This window comes from Siniperca chuatsi, linkage group LG12 (genome assembly GCF_020085105.1).
Source record: "Siniperca chuatsi isolate FFG_IHB_CAS linkage group LG12, ASM2008510v1, whole genome shotgun sequence".
NCBI classification, from domain to species: Eukaryota; Metazoa; Chordata; class Actinopteri; order Centrarchiformes; family Sinipercidae; genus Siniperca; species Siniperca chuatsi.
In genome coordinates, this window is record NC_058053.1 from 18,968,636 (window position 1) to 18,988,355 (window position 19,720).

Consider the following 19,720-nt stretch of genomic DNA (forward strand, 5'->3'; position numbering starts at 1 on the left):
CATGTCATAGCCCATAAAAGCATGCGCACACATACATACACACACACATATACGCAGGCACGAGGCACCTGGTGAAAGCCCTGGTAGGATTAGTGAGTTGTATGAGTTGGTTACGGTGAGGAACACATGTTCAGGTCACTGTCTCTCTGACTGCACTATGTTATTGCTCCAAACACTGTTCTTCTTATTATACTCCTCTCTTTGCTTTGCTTTTCTCTCCCTTTCTATCCACAATCCCCCTCTCTTTTTCTCCCTCTCTGCACGTGTGTGTGTGTGTGTGTGTGTGTGTGTGTGTGTGTGTGTGTGTGTGTGTGTGTGTGTGTGTGCACAGGCTGAATATGTTTAAGGGGTGAGGAGGGGGGCATCAAATCCGTAGAGAGGACTTGGCAGTTGCTCCTCTCCCTCTCGCTTCATTGCTTCGGTCCTCCCCAAATCCTATTTCATGGTGCCAAGCATCCGCTCCCTGGGATCTCCACAGCTCCCATCTCCAGACGCAGGTTTAAGCCCCTCTCTTGGCACCCAGACTGGGCAGAGAGAGAGAAGGCATGTGACGCACATCAGCACCGCCAGAGACACAAACACACCTATTATCTTTGCTCAGAGAGGGGCCAGCATCTTGCCGCGTCTGCAGTGCTTACTCACACAATCTTAATCTCACAAGCTGTTTTAGCTACATTCAGTAAGTAACCTGAGACATGAGTCGAGAGGTCACACATTAACCTGGTTATGTATGCTGGTTCACTCAAATGCACGTTCACTCATTCGTCAGCTGAATCACTCCAACAATCACTCACACACCAAACACAATCAAAAACTCATTCAGTCAAGTAACATCAAATTAGTCTGCTGAAGCTTCATGAATTAATAAACAGTAGACAAAACACTATAGGCCTAATTGTCACCTTCTGTAAAATTTGTCCTCCCATGATACAGGGTAAACTCATGCTTTAACAGTACTCCAATTACAACTAATCAAAGCAATTAATTAGCTGACAAATTACCTGAATCTACACCAACAGAGCCAGGGAGTAAATATGAGCATGTTGCATTTATGAGGCAACTAATGTGTTTTTGTGTAACAGACACTAGATGGCACCAAATACCTGAGTTTACTTTTCTGTTGCACATGAACAGCCATCATAATTTTCCTAAATAATATAATACACTCTTACCCTTAGTCGATCAGTGATAAACGCTTCAATTCTCTTCCAAAGCTCATTATGCAAATCAACGGAGCCAGTCCTAATTCCAATTCAATAAACAACTGGATTCAGACCCTTGTAGATATCTTCACCATGAAAGTAACATCAGACAAAATAAACAGGGCTGGTAAGACTCTGCTGAGATACAGAAAACACCTATAAAGTGCAAGACTTTGAAAGACTTGACTACCCGGGGATCCAATGAATTAGAATTTATAAGAATAAAGTTACTCCAAAAAAGGACATATCTGCTTTCGGTTTTACTTTAAAACCATCGTCAGGAGGAGGTAAAGGTGTTAGGGAACAACAGATAATAAATCAGCTACTTTATGATCATAATATCTCCTTCATCTTTGTCTTTTTTTCCTTCTATTATCCTTATCTAGGGGTCATGCAGCAGCCATCAGCCACCACAAACTCACGAAACTTGGCACTTTGGTCAGAATTCATTCATTCATGTTTTAGTTTATACTTTGGTTTGCAACTATTGCTACAAAACATAGTGGGAATGTTCAGTGGGTTATATAAAAAATATTATTTTTTGTACCAAACAACTAATGTATGGCCAATTTGCACTAATATTAAACAAGCAAATTCCCAATGCATTCATGGACATCAATTTTGTTTTCAAGTCAGGCACCACAAGCAGAAGAAGCTCTGTTTGCATTTCTAAACTCTAATGATGTAATTGTAGTCAACTCTTTGTAGTGGGAGTCTTTTGTACTCAAAGCTTTTATACTTGATGGGTGATAAATAATGATCCAGGATATTGTTGTCAATGTATTCACTCCTCTGGCTTTTGGAGATTATCTATAGAACCCATGACTCGCAGCAATAGCTGCCTATCCAAAATACAGTAAATGCAGTTGTTCCTCACAAACCTCATCCCATAGGTTTGTAAGGAGCCGCATATTGTTTATTTTCCACAGTCAGGGAGTTGATACAGCGATAATTCACATCTACAGCATTAGAGGATCCACTGTTTGTGCTGACAATGGCACAGAGTCAGCTGCTCGCACTACAACAAGAGGTGTAATGATTAAACTACACATGAAAAAATTATACTAAAAACCTGTTCACCACTGAAAAAACATCACTGGAAAGCAGTTTTAAGGTTTCAGCTAATAGACAACATGTCAGCATATAGACATTGGTTGAATGAAATTGTAGTAAGTTCAATCCCCCCCTTTTTTTAACAATATTACAACAATTAAAAATCTTTGAACAACGTATTGAGTATTTTTCAGTCAACTAGTAATCTTTAAGTCAGCACATATGTTTTATGAAATTGAAATACCTTAACATTACCTAATACCTAAACATTTTTGCACTTTAATCATACTAATTTCTGATCACATAATGTATATTAACTGTATATTGCACAAAGTAGACTGTATGGCCCCAGACAAAAATGTATTGTTGGGCCCCTATTGACCCCCCACCTGCCACCCTATGTGCATTGTGTATGTACCAAAGTTCCCAGTATAAACAGTGTACACAGCAGACTATACATGGAACTTTATATGCCCTTAACATTTAAAATCCAACCAGTCCTCCTATGTTCAAATAATATGACCTGCCCCCAGCAGCTCTGTGTGTCACGGTTTGTGGTCATTTGATTAAAAGAATATGCACCATGTGAGCCCTACATAAACTAAGATAATAAAGGTTTTATAACTAGACTTTGATACAGGGCCCTTCAACAAGACAGAGCCACATGATTCGCTAATAATCCATCCTTTGTTGATATTTTACTTTAATGGTGCAAATTTCCTAACAATCTTGTAGTTAATCAAATTACCAAATACAACTGGCATGCAGTGAACCTGGGGCTTTTGGAGCTCTTGGGAATATATCCATATGTCTAAAAAATGGGTAGAAGTTTACGCTTTGCTGCACCAACAATGAGCACTAAAACCTGACATGACAAATATTAAATATTATAGTAGGTAGTATAGTAACATGCCTCATTTTGCCATAATCCACCACATCTGCATGATGTGTCATGAGCGTGCCCCAGTGTCTGCAGAGAATGTAAGCAGCTAAATCTATTTGTAAAGTAATTTGACATGTCTTTCTTACTAGCATAACTTTCATTATCATGTCTTATTAATGTAAAAAATAACTGGAAATAGTGTCCAGATATGTAGATTGCAGATTCTGCCCACATAGGACTGATGGCAACATGAAGAAAGTAACCCACTGGCCCATATGTAGCTCTCCCTCGCCCACACAGAAGACAGAAGGAAGGAATGAGCAATGACCCAGTTCCTCCACTCAGATGGAACAGTAACAGTTATTCAGTTATGTGATAATCATAGCAACAGCAGTGGAAACATCAACCTATGCTTCAAACTGAGCAGCAATTTTGGCCCATTTCATTTGGAAATCTAGGCCAGCTGCTCTCAGAGGGGGAAAAAATCAGATACAATCAGAAATTTCTGATCAGTGCATGATCAGTTTTTTTTTTTTTTTAGAAATTTAGATTGAGACAATGAGAAAGAGTTACAGACTGGATGGTTAATTTTCAGGATGTGGAAGTCATCACTGTGAGTTCATCATTCAGTCTCTTCAGAATTCAAAGTGAAGTGAAAAAGTTATTTTACCAACTTTTCTGGTAGTCTTATTATGGCGCACATTGTGGTATTTTTATATCTACTGTGGTGGCACTGCATAAGCTATCCTAATTTTTTATTGTGCTTTTTGTAGGTGTGATGAATAAGTAAAAAGGGAATATGGGGCACTCCTATCTCCACAACATCACAATGACATAAAACACAACATGCATATAATTGTCACAGTCCATAAACAAAGAGCTTGTTGTAATCTGTCCACTGAGACAGACTCATCATTAGACACTTAGTGCCCTGGGGTCTTGAGGGAGGTAAACAGCAGCATCAAGCATTAGTAGGTCAGAGCTAAGAGTGCTGGATCCCTATGCATTATTAATAGTGTCTGTGCTAATTGAAAGTCATAACTCCGCAAATGAAACGTCTGGGGCAGACATCACGCTCTGCCGCCAAAGGATCCCCCTAGATGGAGACGCTGCTAATTTTAGATTTTCCCTTTGCTCATAAATGCAGTTGGGTTTTTTAAGGTTTTTGTGAGGTACACTGTGACAACAAGCCAAACAATGGCAGGATTGCTGTTGTGTAGCTGCAGTAAACATGAGCTCTGTTACATAATATAGACAGAAAGCTTTGACTTCAATGTTTGCTTAATCTATTAATTTATTATTTCTATCTATAAACCTATTATTTTGTGTCTTTTAACATTTTCAACATACATATTTTCATTTGATATTTTCTTCTATTGGTGTATTGGTAATATGATGTTAACAAGTCACCTGGACTCCTGCACCTTGGCTGTCTTTACATCAAGGACCTCAATGGAAACAAGTCTAAGACTTTATTGTGTCATCTTTGACATTATGTAGTTCTTTCTCATAATGTCAAATAAACTTAGCTAAACAAAACATCTGATCAATATACATAAACAGCATGCATGGAAAGGTGTGGCAACATAACATAATTATGTATAGGTTGTATCTAATGGCTTAAGCAATGGTTAATAAACCATTTACCAATTCTTTATATATCCATTAAAAGCAATTAATTAACAACTTTTGGGTTGTCACATTGTGAAAACTCATTTTGACTGGATAGACAGTTTGATGACTTATTTCTGTAAAGATGATGAGATGATCTGGACCAAAATCTAATTATTAACCTCTCAACACTTACAGCTGCAGACTTGATGATTAAAAGTCCTTATTAACATTTAAAACAGGTGACAGCTTATTAGAAAGTGAGAGACCCATGAGCATTTAATGGATTATAACTGCATTATTACCCCTCCTTGAACCGCCACCTTAATGTGGTGGAGGGGTTTGAGTACCCGAATGACCCTGGGAGCTATGTTGCCTGGGGCTGTATGCCCCTGGTAGGGTCACCCATGGCAAACAGGTCCAGGGTGACGGGTCAGACCAAGAGCGGTTCAGAAGACCCTTATGGATTATTTAAAATCAAGGCCAGTTACGTCGCCCGGATTGGCGCTACCGGGGCCCCACCCTGGAGCCAGGCCTGGGGTGGGTGCCCGACGGCAGCGCCTGGTGGCCGGGCCTTTCCCCACGGGGCCCGGCCGGGCACAGCCCGAAGGAGCGGCGTGGGGCCGTCCTCCCGTGGACCCACCACCCGCAGGAGGATCCGTAAGGGGCCGGTGCAGAGAGATCTGGGCGGCAGTCGAGGCAGGGGCTTCGGCGACCAGATCTCCGGACACAGAAACTGGCTCTAGGGACATGGAATGTCACTCGCTGGGGGGGAAGGAGCCTGAGCTTGTGCGGGAGGTTGAGCGTTACCGGCTAGATATAGTCGGCCTCGCCTCCACGCACAGCCTGGGCTCTGGAACCCGTCTCCTCGAGAGGGCTGGGCGCTCCATTTCTCTGGCGTTGCCGGCGGGGAGAGGCGGCGGGCTGGTGTGGGCCTGCTCATAGCCCCACAGCTCAGCCGTCACGTGTTGGAGTTTACCCCAGTGAGCGAGAGGGTCGCGTCCCTCCGCCTCCGGGTGGGGACAGGTCTCTCACTGTTGTGGCGGCCTCACGGGCCGAACAGCAGTGCAGAGTACCAGGCCTTCTTGGAGTCCCTGGGAGGGGTACTAGACAGTGCACCACCCGGGGACTCCGTTGTTCTACTGGGGACTTCAAGCGCCCACGTGGGCAGCGACAGTGACACCTGGAGAGGGGTAATCGGAAGGAACGGCCCCTGATCTGAACCCGAGCGGTGTTCAGTTGTTGGACTTCTGTGCTAGTTACAGTTTGTCCATAACTAACACCATGTTCAAGCACAAGGGTGTCCATCAGTGCGCGTGGCACCAGGACACCTAGGCGGAGGTCGATGATCGACTTTGTTGTCGTATCATCTGACCTCCGCCGCGTGTCTTGGACACTCGGGTGAAGAGAGGGGCGGAGCTGTCAACCGATCACCACCTGGTGGTGAGTTGGATCCGCTGGCGGGGAGGAAGCCAGACAGACTTGGCAGGCCCAAGCGTATCGTGAGGGTCTGCTGGGAGCGTCTGGCGGAGCCCTCTGTCAGCAGGGTCTACAACTCACACCTCCGGGAGAGCTTCTCCCAGATCCCGGGAGGTTGGGGACATTGAGTCCGAGTGGACCATGTTTTCCACCTCCATTGTCGATGCGGCGGCTCGTAGCTGTGGTCGCAAGGTTTCTGGTGCCTGTCGCGGCGGCAATCCCGAACACGGTGGTGGGCGCGGAAGTAAGGGATGCCGTCAGGCTGAAGAGAGGGAGTCCTATCGGGCCTTGTTGGCTCGTGGGACTCCCGAGGCAGCTGACAGGTACCGGCAGGCTAAGCGTGCTGCAGCCCGTGCGGTCACAGAGGCAAAAACTCAGGACTGGGAGAGGTTCGAGAGGCCATGGAGGAGGACTATCGGTCGGCCTCAAAGAAATTCTGGCAAACCGTCCGACGGCTCAGGAGGGGAAGCAGTGCTTCACCAACACCTTGTGCGGTGCGGGTGGAGAGCTGTTGACCTCGACTGGGGATGTTGTCGGACGGTGGAAGGAATACTTTGAGGATCTCCTCAATCCCGCTGTCACGTCTTCCGAAGAGGAAGTGGAGGCTGGGGACCCGGAGGCGGACTCATCCATCACCCTGGCCGAAGTCACTGAGGTTGTTGGCAAGCTCCTTGGTGGCAAGGCTTCGGGGTGGATGAGATCCGTCCTGAGTATCTTAAGTCTCTGGATGTTGTGGGACTGTCTTGGCTGACACGTCTCTGCAACATCGCGTGGCGGTCTGGGACAGTGCCTCTGGACTGGCAGACCGGGGTGGTGGTCCCTCTGTATAAGAAAGGGGACCGGAGGGTGTGTTCCAATCACAGAGGGATCACACTTCTCAGCCTCCCGGTAAGGTCTATTCCAGGGTACTGGAGAGGAGAATTCGTCCGATAGTCGAACCTCGGATTCAGGAGGAGCAGAGTGGTTTTCGTCCCGGTCGTGGAACACTGGACCAGCTCTATACTCTCCATCGGGTGCTCGAGGGTTCATGGGAGTTTGCCCAACCAGTCCACATGTGCTTTGTGGATCTTGAGAAGGCATTCGACCGTGTGCCCCGGGCGCTTTGGGGGAGTGCTCTGGGAGTATGGGGTCCGGGGCCCTTTGCTAAGGGCTGTCCGGTCCCTGTATAACCGAGCAGGAGCTGTGTTCGCATTGCCGGCAGTAAGTCAGACCTGTTCCCGGTGCATGTTGGACTCCGCCAGGGCTGCCCTTTGTCACGGTTCTGTTCATAATTTATATGGACAGAATTTCTAGGCGCAGTCAGGGGCCGGAGGGTGTCGGTTTGGGAACCACAGGATCTCATCTCTGCTGTTTGCAGATGATGTCGTTCTGATGGCTTCTTCAAACCAGGACCTGCAGCATGCACTGGGACGGTTTGCAGCCGAGTGTGAAGCAGCTGGGATGAGAATCAGCTCTTCCAAATCTGAGGCCATGGTTCTTGACCGGAAAGGTGGTTTGCTCTCTTCGCGTGGGTGGTTTGCTCGGGGTCTTGTTCACGAGTGAGGGACGGATGGAGCGTGAGATTGACAGGCGGATCGGTGCAGCGTCTGCAGTGATGCGGGCGCTGTATCGGACCGTTGTGGTAAAGAAGGAGCTGAGTCGAAAGACAAAGCTCTCGATTTACCGGTCAATCTACGCTCCTGCCCTCACCTATGGTCATGAGCTTTGGGTAGTGACCGAAAGGACAAGATCGCGGATACAAGCGGCCGAAATGGGCTTCCTCCGCCCGAGTGGCTGGGCGCTCCCTTAGAGATAGGGTGAGGAGCTCAGTCACACGGGGAGCTCGAGTAGAGCCGCTGCTCCTCCACGTCGAGAGGAGCCAGCTGAGGTGGCTAGGGCATCTGATCCGGATGCCTCCTGGACGCCTCCCTCGGGAGGTGTTCTGGGCATGTCCCACCGGGAGGCGGCCCCGGGGAAGACCCAGGACACGCTGGAGGGACTATGTCTCTCGGCTGGCCTGGGAACGCCTCGGGATCCCCCCGGAGGAGCTGGAGGAAGTGTCTGGGGCGAAGGAAGTCTGGGAGTCTCTGCTTAGACTGCTGCCCCCGCGACCCGGCCCCGGATAAGCGGAAGAAGATGGATGGATGGATGGATATTACCACATAGAAAGGCTAAACACCAGCAAAAGGGATTTTTCAGAACCTGACAACTCAAAATTTGTTCCTATTGATGGCTTATAACCTATCTGTAAATCATTATTAAATGATTCATTAACTATTAAATATAGTTACTAGGTTGTAAAGGCAAATGCCTTAATAGAAAGTGGTACCAAGGAACATTACAACACTGTAAGGTTCCCACAAGCTCACTGCTGAGCACAGATACATGTCTTGTAGGATTATTACTATTACTGTTAGTGCATGAAAAAGAGTGTGTGCATGTGTAGTCAGAGTATCAAGTTCAGTGCCAAGACAGGGCAACAGAGAAAAAGAGGGAGTGGACCCAATTGCAGACACCGGAGGCTGAGGCAGAACTGGTGCAATCCAATGGTTTAATAAAGTCAGTGAACAAAGGCGGTCAAGAACAAAGGGACGGTCAGGCAGGCAGAGATCAAAATCAGGAAACAGCAATCCAAACACAGGCAACGAATTCTACGAGGAGCAGGCAGAAAAATCCAAAGTCCAAATAATCGAGATAGGCAGCCCAAACATGAGACACACTGGAAAAAAGGGCTGGACCTCAAGGCACACAAACCAAGATGAACTGACACAGAACCACGCAAGCACACATACTATATACACAAGTGAGGGCATGATAGCTAGACACAGGTGACACTAATTAGGGTGGACAAAGAATCAAAACTGGAGGGAAAAGCAAACAAATACAGGAAGTAAAAGAGACACATGAGGCAGCACACTACAAAATAAAACAGGAAACAACAAAACCCGAGACCCAAAACCATGACACAAAGTGTTTTGTGGAAACAAGTGGCTGGCATTAAGGGCCTAAATATACTCAGAGGTTAAATATGCTATACTTTACTAGAGTATTTTAATTTGATGCTACTTTATACTCAAATACATTTAAGAGGGAAATCATGTAATTTTTACTCCACTATATTTACCTGACAGCTATAGTTACTAGTTACTTTTCAGATTGAGATTTTAAAAACCTATAATCAGCATATAACATGTTGCATTGTTATACAGTAAATGAAACCACCAACAGTATATAAAATAGCCAGAATCACCTCCACCTCGGCCAGCCATGGCATTAAAATGCTGCTTACATGTTAATGCAATCCAATAATGTTACTAAGGCCTGTTTGCCTGCATAGTGGGTAGGCCTACTTTAACTTTACTTTATGTAAATTTGGCTGATAATACCTCTGTACTTATCAGTAACTACAATATTTAATGCAGGTCTTTTACCTGTGATAGAGTATTTTACACTGTGGTGTTGCTAATTTAAATGATCTGAATACTTATTGGGTAGGTATTTAAAATGACTCCAAACTTTTCAAATTCCTCATAACACTAGCAAACCACAATCGCAGTGGGGTTCATTTTATATTGTTGTGGCTTCTGTAGTTTTGGACATGATTATGAGTTTTGATTGATCTCGGCTTTCTTTAGTCAGGGGCTTCTGCATGTGGTGTAGTGATTATTTCTAACAGTGCGCCTGCGCAGCGTAGTCATCTGACGGGTGAGCGCTGTGGACGGTTCGCGTTCAACGCTACATCGAGGGCCACCGCTCGCTGTAGCACAGAGCGGGACACAGTCATCCTCCATGAGGGAGCGTCTGCTGCAAGAATAAAACACTTCAACAGACGAGGAGTAACCAGGAAGACCATCCGGAGGTTTGGGGGATTGCATGCGGTAAAATGTCCTCTGAAATGTAGCCAGCAGCGTGAGTGTGGGTTGTTGTAATCGCTCGGTCGCTGCATGGCTCTTCCCGGGGATGCCATGAAAATCAGAACAGCCGACTGAGAGACCGCTGCTCCTCGCTATCACAGACACGGCGGTGGCGGCGGCGGTGGTGGAGAGCGATGGATACTGGTGGAAAGATCCACATTAGGTAGCGTTCACGAAGATCCAAGGAGAGCTGAACGTCTCTGTTCCACAGTTAAGTCGCCGCCGGGGCTTTTTAGAGAATGGATTTCACCCTGCTCCGGAATATCATCAGCAGATACGTAAGGCCCCCCCATCTGTCAACACTGTCACAACTGTAGCTCTCTGTCTGCAAGTGCATCAATATATAATGCATGTTACATATTTCATTTGTAGCTATGCCTTTACATCTACCATACAGTAGCCTATGTGTGGGAAATTAAACTGCACACCACTGCCTTCAGCGTGGACGCTCAGGATGATAAACACTTTACTCATCTGCAATAATAAACATTTCACTCGAGCTGCTTTGGCAGGCCATTGACTGTGGGGCTTTACAATGCTTTTTTGTGGAGCTGAATGGGGAATGTGCCAGTGGCTACAGATGCAGTGATGGCTGGTGAATGTGTAGAATAGAAATGAACTTGGCTGGCCCAGTGAGGTTGCTTTAGTGAGTTACAGCGTGCATGCACACTAAACTATCTTATGGCTGCTGTTGCCCTGGTCTGCAGAGGAAATAAATCCCGATCAGCACTCACAGACTTGAAAGGCCTTGTAGGGACTCACTCTGCAGCACTCATTTGTGAATTGTACACTGACTGTACTCATGTCTAGCCTGATGAAGTGATAAGTTGTGCAGGTCAAACTAGAGGGCTTTGAAAGAAGTTGTCAATCTTAGTAGAACTACACTTTAAGAGAGAATCCAGCAAGGCCTCATCATTATCTGTAATCAGTGATGTGTGTGTTAGCTGGAAATGTCTACATAATAGCAAAGTAGATGATGGTGAGCTGTAACCATATTACTGGTTGGTCAGGTCTGGACAGGCGGGTGCCATCAGCGGTCTCTGCTTATCAGCCAGAACAGGAAGCAGCTGGTGGGTGAGTGGCTGAATTACAGAAAAAAGTGTATAATAGGAAGCAGCTCTGACAGGTCTGGTGATGTTCATCAGACTTGGCACATCTGGAGTATCTTCACATCTGCTATACAGTCTGTGACCCTTTCACCTGACTTTAAAACCAGCTCAGGTGCTGTGAACTATCAGTGTGAGCGTGTGTGTGCATGTGCGTTCATGCTTTTGTGTGCTTATTTATGTATGTTTGTGGTCTGTCAGGCTTGCACCAATGAGGAGTGTGTGTGTGTGTGTGTGTGTGTGTGCACGCACCAGGCAGGTGACAGTGTGTAGGGAGCTTGACGGATGCTCCAGCAGGGCTAATATCAGGGGAAATCAGATCCACGAGTGAGGAGGAGGGAGGGGATGGGGTCATCGAACATGCCCCTCATCTCTCACCCTGTCCCCTTTGCATCCTCACTCTGCAACATTATGAAGTAGACAAGGAATTAATCATTGATTCAATTATCCAGATCTTGATTTAGAATTGGAGGGATGGTTGATGTATATCTGGTCCTCTATTACTTGTGTATCATCCTCTGTTAACCCTGCCATATTCTGAACAGCTGCTCCCTTAATGAGGATACATAGAAGAACAAACATTACATCATGCAAGGTGATTAAGATGTGTTAAGCAAGTCGTCCAAACCTTTTCTCTGGACAGGGAGAGCAGTAAACTCCCATCAAGGTCACTGCCCTAATGTCGCCAGCCTCCCATACATTCATAATTTTGCTATTAAAAAGAAAATGCTGAATTAGTAAAGCCTCTCCAGCCATGAAAGGATGTACTTCTGATTTAGTCCACTTTACTCCACTGGTTTATGAACCTTTCACTTTATATCTTTTTCCCTTATTATCACCCTGTCATTGACTTGTGACTCGCCCCTTGATTGGAAAGGAGGGTTTTTCAATGATGTCGTACATGTCAGGCCAACTCTGCTTGTTTTTGGTATTAGTTTATTGACAACATTGTAATATCTTTTAAAAATACAACATATTAGACTTTGTTGGGGATAAAATGATAAAGTCCTGGACTTATGTCCATTGTTGTCTGTGGTGTTTACACAGCCCAACAACCATTATGAAGACGGAGACAGGCATTCAGTGTTTAAAAAAGTTTAAACTCGAAACATACATTTTTTAAGGAAGCGGTTAAGTTAAAAATTATTGTAGATATCCAAAAAAGAATGGTTGTATGACATAGTTGATGAGATGCTTTGCTAGGACCTCTGTTCAAACAAGAATTTTGTTTATTATTTGAGATAATTACATTATTTGGCTGATTCCTAAACCTTCATCTTGACCGTTGGTGCATAAGCTGTCACTGTGAAGTGAGTGTAAACTGTGTTGCATGATGTACTTTATTAGTAACTGTAGACAGTTATTCAGATATATCCAGTACAGCACTCTATAATGAGAGGGAAATGTAATTTTCTGAAGGCAGTGCATTCTGTCCTGCTTATAAGCTTGTTTTCTGACTCAAGAAAACATTCTGGTGAATTGAGCGGGTACAGTACAGTAAATAGTTTCTGAAAAGAAAAAATGGAGTCATGGTGTTTTGCAGTGCATGAAGTTTAAATGGGACATTTTGTTGCGTAATAACCTAAATCTTTCACTTTTTTCACTCTGTTAGCGTAAAAGAATGGCTAAACCTACATGCAATAAAATATACAGTATAATAGGTGTGTGTGTGTGTGTGTGCACTCTTGTTCTGGTATCCCAGCAGACCCTAGGACAGGACATGACAGGAAGAGATTGTATTTATAATGAGATTTATCTGTAAAATTACTTCCTATGGTTTGAACAGATCCTGTGTGTGTGTGTGTGTTGGTGGGTCTGTGCATGTGTTATATGTGTCCACTGTCTCCACTCCCTTCTCTTCTCTTCTATTCTTTTTGTCATCTGGTAATAAAAATAGCGATGGCGTGATGCCTCAGACATGGAGCAAAGAGTGAGAACTGCATGAGGTCATGATCTGGATAAGGATGCTGGTATGTGTGAGTGGCGGTCATATTAAAGATACATGATACCTTTTTTTATAGGGGCTTAAATATGTTCTCATATTTGTAAAGCTTACCTTTTCACTTTCACAAAACAGCCTCTTGTGATAACATCATTTTGATTTATATCAGCCCGCTGCTTTCTCCTGTCCTCCGCTTCATTTTCCCCCTCTATCCTCACCTTCCTTTACATCTTATCTATGAATGTAGGTCTTGCGGAGACCTCTCACAATCTCAGCAGATAAAAGAGACAGGCCTCCCTTTGATCAAAAGGGTGCCAGCAGGTCCCAGAGAGCTGAAAGGCTTTAGAACGGTTTCTAGCAACTTTACAGCTGTCTGAGTCCTCTGGCGAGTGTTGAAAGGCAGAACACAACCTGCTAGATTACTGTTTGCCACATTAGCTCTCACTGCTACAAACAGTTAAGGGCAGTCTATTCCTGTACGCTGCCCCCCTCAGAGATGGGGCCCTGACGGAGCGACAGAGGCTGTAGGTGACAGAAACACACAAGATTTGTGTTTGGGCAAAGCTTTGGCCGCTGTCCTGCATGTGTATCAGAGAAAACAGCCATGCATCCGTGTGCTGGCTCATAAGAATTATTTTGTCTCCCACGGCGTGCCCTGGAGACAGAGGTTTCATAATAGACACAGTTTCAAGGCTGTATTAGGATGTTGTCGGTGTTAAATGCAGAGAAAATGAGAGAGAGGGTTTTTTGAGGATTCAGATTACGGTGGTGGGAGAAAAGGAGAGAAGAGAGGGAGGGGAGAGGAGAAGTGGCACAGCTGGATTAAAGACTTATGTAACAGTTGGATCACAGCAAGTCAAGTGGGAGAGGAGGCTATGGCAACAACAGAATACAAATTTAAAGAAATCTTCTCATAACTATCCTTTGATTTTGTTGCAGGTATATAGTTATTTGCATCATCAGTGTCAGTGGTGAAGACCGTATGTGCAGGCTTAAGGTCACTATTTTCTTACCAACCAAAATACTGGGAGCTACGTTCCCTCTCCTTATTTCATTAGCTTCTTCCTCACTGCTGCTTTTGATGTTTACTCTTTCATTCTGCTTTGTTCCAAAAAAGGATTGCCCACAGAGAAAACAGTCTAAGAAGTCCTAGTTGAACCAAATAAAAGCACGAAGAAGATCTTGAGGATATTGTCTGGAACAGTAAAACTTCTTATTTTTCTTAAAGCCTAATAATCTTTTGTCAAATCCAGTTTCACAGCATTAAATTAATGATGAAATCCTACACTTATGATCTTCAATCTATACATAATGAAGCCTCTGTGTGGTCCTGTTTCTTTGTATTATGAACTTGTAGACATAGCGTACCTGTCTATTGCTGCATACTGTACTTACTTTTGTCTATGCTCAATGCTACGACAAACTTCACAGCTTCTGTAATTTAAGAATATTAAAATAATTTAATATTCTTATGCCATTCTATGGGGAATGGGAATATTAAAGTAATTGAATATTCTTATCCTAAATTTACCCAGAGAAGATTTTCTTAGCAGCTGTGCTACTTTCTTTCATTTGAATGTAGTGTAAAAGAAACACTGTCTGTTAGATCAGTAAAACTTGCTTTGTAGCTAGCAAAAAAGTGATTTATTAAATTGAATTGCACCAGTTAAACGTAAGAAATGTCTCAGCTAGTAAAGACTTTACTAATGTGTAAATGAAAAGCGATTAATTATGTAAACTGGAAGTCACTGTAGCATCACAAGCAACATAACTGCCAAAAATAACGGTTACTAAATAACAAGGAGAGCTAGCGATAACGTTATATGTTAAATTTGACTGCCCCTTTGTTTTATTTGTATATGTATACATGGAGAAATCTGTATTTCAGAGTTGGCAGTATTTATGCATGTTTAGAATGAGTGGGAAATACCCAATTATGCTAACCTAACCAATGCTGTTTAGTAGGTAATTTAGCCTGATATTATTAGCATAATGTTTTGTTATTTGAGGTATATTTGTATTATCTTTCTTAAATGTAATTTAAAATCATTATTAAATATTTTATTAAGTGTCAGGGCAGCTATGTCCACTATATTTAAGATAAGCTACATATTTCACCCTCTAATTTAAACCAGTTATACTGTATATTAGCGAGCTAACGTTAGCTTTGTCAGTTACACCTGGCGGTTCGTAGGTGTAAATATATAATTAACAACAAATTTCTACGTAAGAACTAGTTTGTGTGGTGTAACCCATTTTAATTTAGTGCTGTGTAAATGTCCACTTAATAAACACTTATATCTAGGCTGAGTTTACAGTTTTTTTTTTCAATTATTATTTTTTTATTTTATATTTTCCTATAACATTGACTGTTAAATTGATACTCTATGGGCTAAAATCTACCACATCCTGTATATGGGTGTTGTGTAATCATGTTTTGTATGTTTCTACATCCTCTGTCCAGTTAACATGAGCAGTTCATTAAGGAGGAGCTCAGTCAGAGGAATTTGATCTGTAAGTTAATGAGGTATACCTGCTCAACATGCTGTGTGCTTCTGCAGCGCAGCATGGCGGGACAGTGGAGGAGAGATGAGACACGACCATTTAATCAGGTCAGTTAATGGTGTATACCTTATATTACACCTCTGTGGTAGAAAGGAGCTACATCATGGGGACAGCACGGATAGATCATGGCACTGCCAGGGTCAGGGGTTGCTTTTTCACAATTAAAAAAAATACACATCCATAGTCTGTATAGTCAAGTGCTATGGTAGAAAAGGCCACAACTAGAGAGGCTGTCTTGGCTTTTTAAAGCAACATTTTAAATATTAAAATAGCTTAAAAAATACCTGCTTCTGTTCTCTAATTTTGAACCCAGATTTTAAAAACAGTTTAAAACCATCAGCTCAAGAGAGACCGCCACTGTACAGTTAGAAAACATGAAAGGAGAAGTTGCAGTGGTGGGATGTTTGCTGCTATCAAATCTATCTTGTCATTGTTGATGATTGATGGTGATGTAAGACCAGCCTCTCAGCTAGGAGGCTGTTTCAGTGTTGTTAATAAAGACAAAGCCTCCATGTCCTGCAGCCAACCAGCCAGCCACTTTGTCTGATGGAGCAGTAGAGTGAAGAGGGAACAGTGGGCCGGGGGTTGATACGGATCAGTGAGGATTAATGATCAGATCTACAAACCACAATGCAATCTCTCTGTGTCTGTCTCCATCCCTCTCCAACAGTCACACTGTCAAGAGTGTGACACACTCTGCCAGGAGATGGAGGGAACAAAGAGAGAAAACAGTGCAGATAGAAATATGAGGAGGCAAATGATGGAATCAGAGAATTGTGGATTTAGGAGGAAAATGTTTGAATAGAAGTAGAAGTGGAAGGTAGTGGATGTGCTGTACAGACAGGGTTGGGTGATATGTTTGAAATCATTATCATGATATTAATAAGGACCAGTTCTGAACATGAACTTTATCAATTAGTGGATCAACAATTAGTGTAAAGAAAATTAATCTTTCAGTCATATTTCAGTCATTTATCAGACAAAAAATGCCAAAAAGTATCTGGTTCCAGCGTCTCGTATGTCAGGAGTTGCTTTTCTCAGTTTTATCATTGTAAATCAAAAATCTTTGGTTTTGGACAGTTGGGTGGAAGACTTGGACTTTAGGAAGTTGTGATGGGCAGTTTTGGACATTTTATAGAGTAAATTATTAATCACTTAATTGAAAAAAATAATTGGCAGATTAATCAATGAGTAAAATAATTGTTAGTTGCTGCCCTAATAAGGACATTATCTGTTAGATGTAAATCATGATATAATGAATGTAGGCAAAAATCACACAATGTAAAATAATCAAAATGATGTTAAAGACAATGAACGGTGTTCCACTGTAATACATTACATGTGACTAAACTTGTCACATGTATAAAACAAAAACTTCATTGAGCTAATTTAGTTTTTGATCGTACATTACTCTGAATGAGACAATGGTGGAACACAATATGATCATATCCACATGATATGATTCAACTTAACGTCGATAAACAGTAATATTCAATGATAACTGTATGTACAGATATGGTTTTCCTTGTATGTGGGGTTTTTAGGTTTATTATCAACATACATTATATAATGCACTTTTCTTAATTCAGTCTCCTCAGTCGTAAACATGTTTGATTTGTAATCAACACTTTTCCTTTCTCCTTTTTTTTTACTGTTTCATTCTGTCATCACGTCGTCATTTCATTCTTTTGTCCCTCAATCTCCTCCTCCTGCTGCTCGCTCCCCTTCAGTCTGCTACTCTTTTTCCGCCTCACTTTCTCTCTCTCTTTCCATTTCACTGTATCTCTCTGGGTCATGTTGCCCCCCTAATGTTTTGGAGGGGTCTCAAGTCGGCTAACATTGTTGCCTCCATGTCTATTTTTATCCCACTGCCAAGCGCCTGTTGATCACTGTGGATAAGTTTAGATCTGTGAACTTTTCACTATTGCGATTCGCTATTTTGACACAGATTTTGTTATTGCAGATTTCACTAGGAAAAGTTAGATTAGCCTTCATTTGATCTTGTGTCCAAACTTAATGAGGTGATGATAATGTAAGTTTATAGTAGTATTCCAAGGTTACTGAGAAGACATCTGAACATTAAAAGATTTGGTCATTGGCAATGATGAGCTACATCTCTGCCAAAATGTTGAGGACATTTTAAGCAGTGAAGCGCTGCTTCCACTGAAGTGCTTGTTCCAGAACTTTTCTGCCAGTGGTCAACACTTCTGCTTTGAGCTGTGTCAGGCAGGAAGCTTTGCCAAAGGCTACACTCACACTGCCCACTCAGGCCAAAGCATTGGGAACCATGTATGAAGCCAGATGGAAACAAACAGCTGAATGCTGTGGTCTTGTGACTCTTGTTTTCTCTTGGAGAGCTCTCGTCCCACAATAGTGTTTAATGAAGGACACCTTGGAAAAATATGTGCTGCGCTAAACTCCCAGAATGCACTTTGTTAGTCCCTCGGGGGGGCTATTTAGATGTAATATAGATGAGAAATTAACTGAGGAGGTTTGCATACACACGATCCAATGTGTAAAACCAACAGAATAAGTGTTGTTAATGATCTGTGTAGAAGAAAAAGGTCGTGCAGACTGCAGAGAGGTCCTGCAGGAAGAAGTGAAAAGATGAATGACAAAACCTGACTTGTGTGACTCAGCGCTGATCCCACCTACACACATCAACAAACATACTCATACTCATACTTCAGTTCGCCCTGTCTTATCTGTGAGGTTGTTTGTTAAAGGAAGTGACTAAAGTTGTGTAAGTCTTGTGTAATATTCTGTTTCTGTTAAAACCAGGACAGGCAGGCTTCTTTAAAAACAAAAAAATAATAATTATAATTCATTACATTTGAGGAATTAGATTTTGTGTTGTTTAGGGCTACAACTTTCATTATTAAAATAATCTGTGGATTTTTTTTTTCATTGGTAGTCTATTTATCGTCACAAAAAATGACAAATGTCCATCTCAGTTTCCAATTATGACATCTTCAGATTGCTTGTTTTGTTTGACCAACAGTCCAAAAACCCAAAGATATTCAATTTACAATGATATAAAACAGAGAAGCGCAGCAAATCACCATATTTCAGAAGCTAGTGAATCTTTGGCAGTTTTGCTTGATAAATTACTTAAACGATTAATGGTTTATCAAACTACTTTGCGATTGATTTTCTGCCAATCAACTAATCAATTCATTGACTAATTATTTCAGCATTAGTGTGTGAACAAAAAACAAAATTATACATCCAGTACATTTTTGCATACTTGGCTTGCAAGAGAAGCAACATCAAATAATGAACTCTAAACTTTAGATGTGTATTCGCAGTGGATCATGTATAGTTCATAGTGTAATATTTAATTGAATCAATGTGGTTATAATACAATAAGCCTAATAATAGTAAGCCTATGAGCTGTAAGCAAAAACATTAACAAGGCTGAACAGTGTGATTTAACCCCATTTTTCTCTCTACCTGTATTGCTATTTATTTATTTATTTATTTATTTATTTTATCTCTCTGTCAGTGTGTGGGGGAGGAGATCTGGGTGGACAGTCGGACGGTGTACATAGGGCATAAAGAACCCCCTCCGGGAGCTGAGGCCTACATCCCTCAGCGTTACCCCGACAACCGCATTGTCTCCTCCAAGGTGAGCGAGCCACAGCCCATGAGTCAGTGCCATAACATTTATCATTGCGCTATTCTTTTGTTTTACATTTAGACAACCATGTAATCTCTTTTGTGGCCATGTTAAAGGATGACACATTTCACTTTTCTTGTGTTCGTCAAGCTATGCATCACCATTTGTCTTGCCAGAAGGACTGGATGATGATGTACCATTGTTTCCCTTTCTGTTTTTGTGTGTGTGATAGTAATTCTGCTGTCACTCTGTCCCACAGTATACCTTCTGGAACTTCATTCCCAAGAATTTGTTTGAGCAGTTCAGAAGAATCGCTAACTTCTACTTCTTGGTCATATTTCTGGTCCAGGTGAGATTTTCATGAAAA

The 19,720-nt window shown here is 42.7% G+C and overlaps 1 protein-coding gene across 8 annotated transcripts in view; it reads left to right on the forward strand.

Moving 5' to 3' along the window:
- The first annotated feature begins 9,886 nt into the window (after positions 1 to 9,886).
- LOC122885743 (phospholipid-transporting ATPase IH-like) overlaps positions 9,887 to 19,720 on the forward strand; it is a 36,349-nt gene continuing 26,515 nt past the window's right edge. For 4 of the 8 annotated variants that reach the window (XM_044217292.1, XM_044217295.1, XM_044217296.1 and 1 more), the window contains exons 1-4: positions 9,887 to 10,399; positions 15,731 to 15,781; positions 19,240 to 19,362; positions 19,613 to 19,702. In XM_044217292.1, coding sequence (XP_044073227.1) covers positions 10,361 to 10,399; positions 15,731 to 15,781; positions 19,240 to 19,362; positions 19,613 to 19,702 — 303 coding nt within the window. In that variant the 5' untranslated portion in view covers positions 9,887 to 10,360. The remainder of the gene's footprint in view (positions 10,400 to 15,730; positions 15,782 to 19,239; positions 19,363 to 19,612; positions 19,703 to 19,720) is intronic. The other 4 variants (XM_044217293.1, XM_044217294.1, XM_044217298.1 and 1 more) reach the window with 2 other exon arrangements.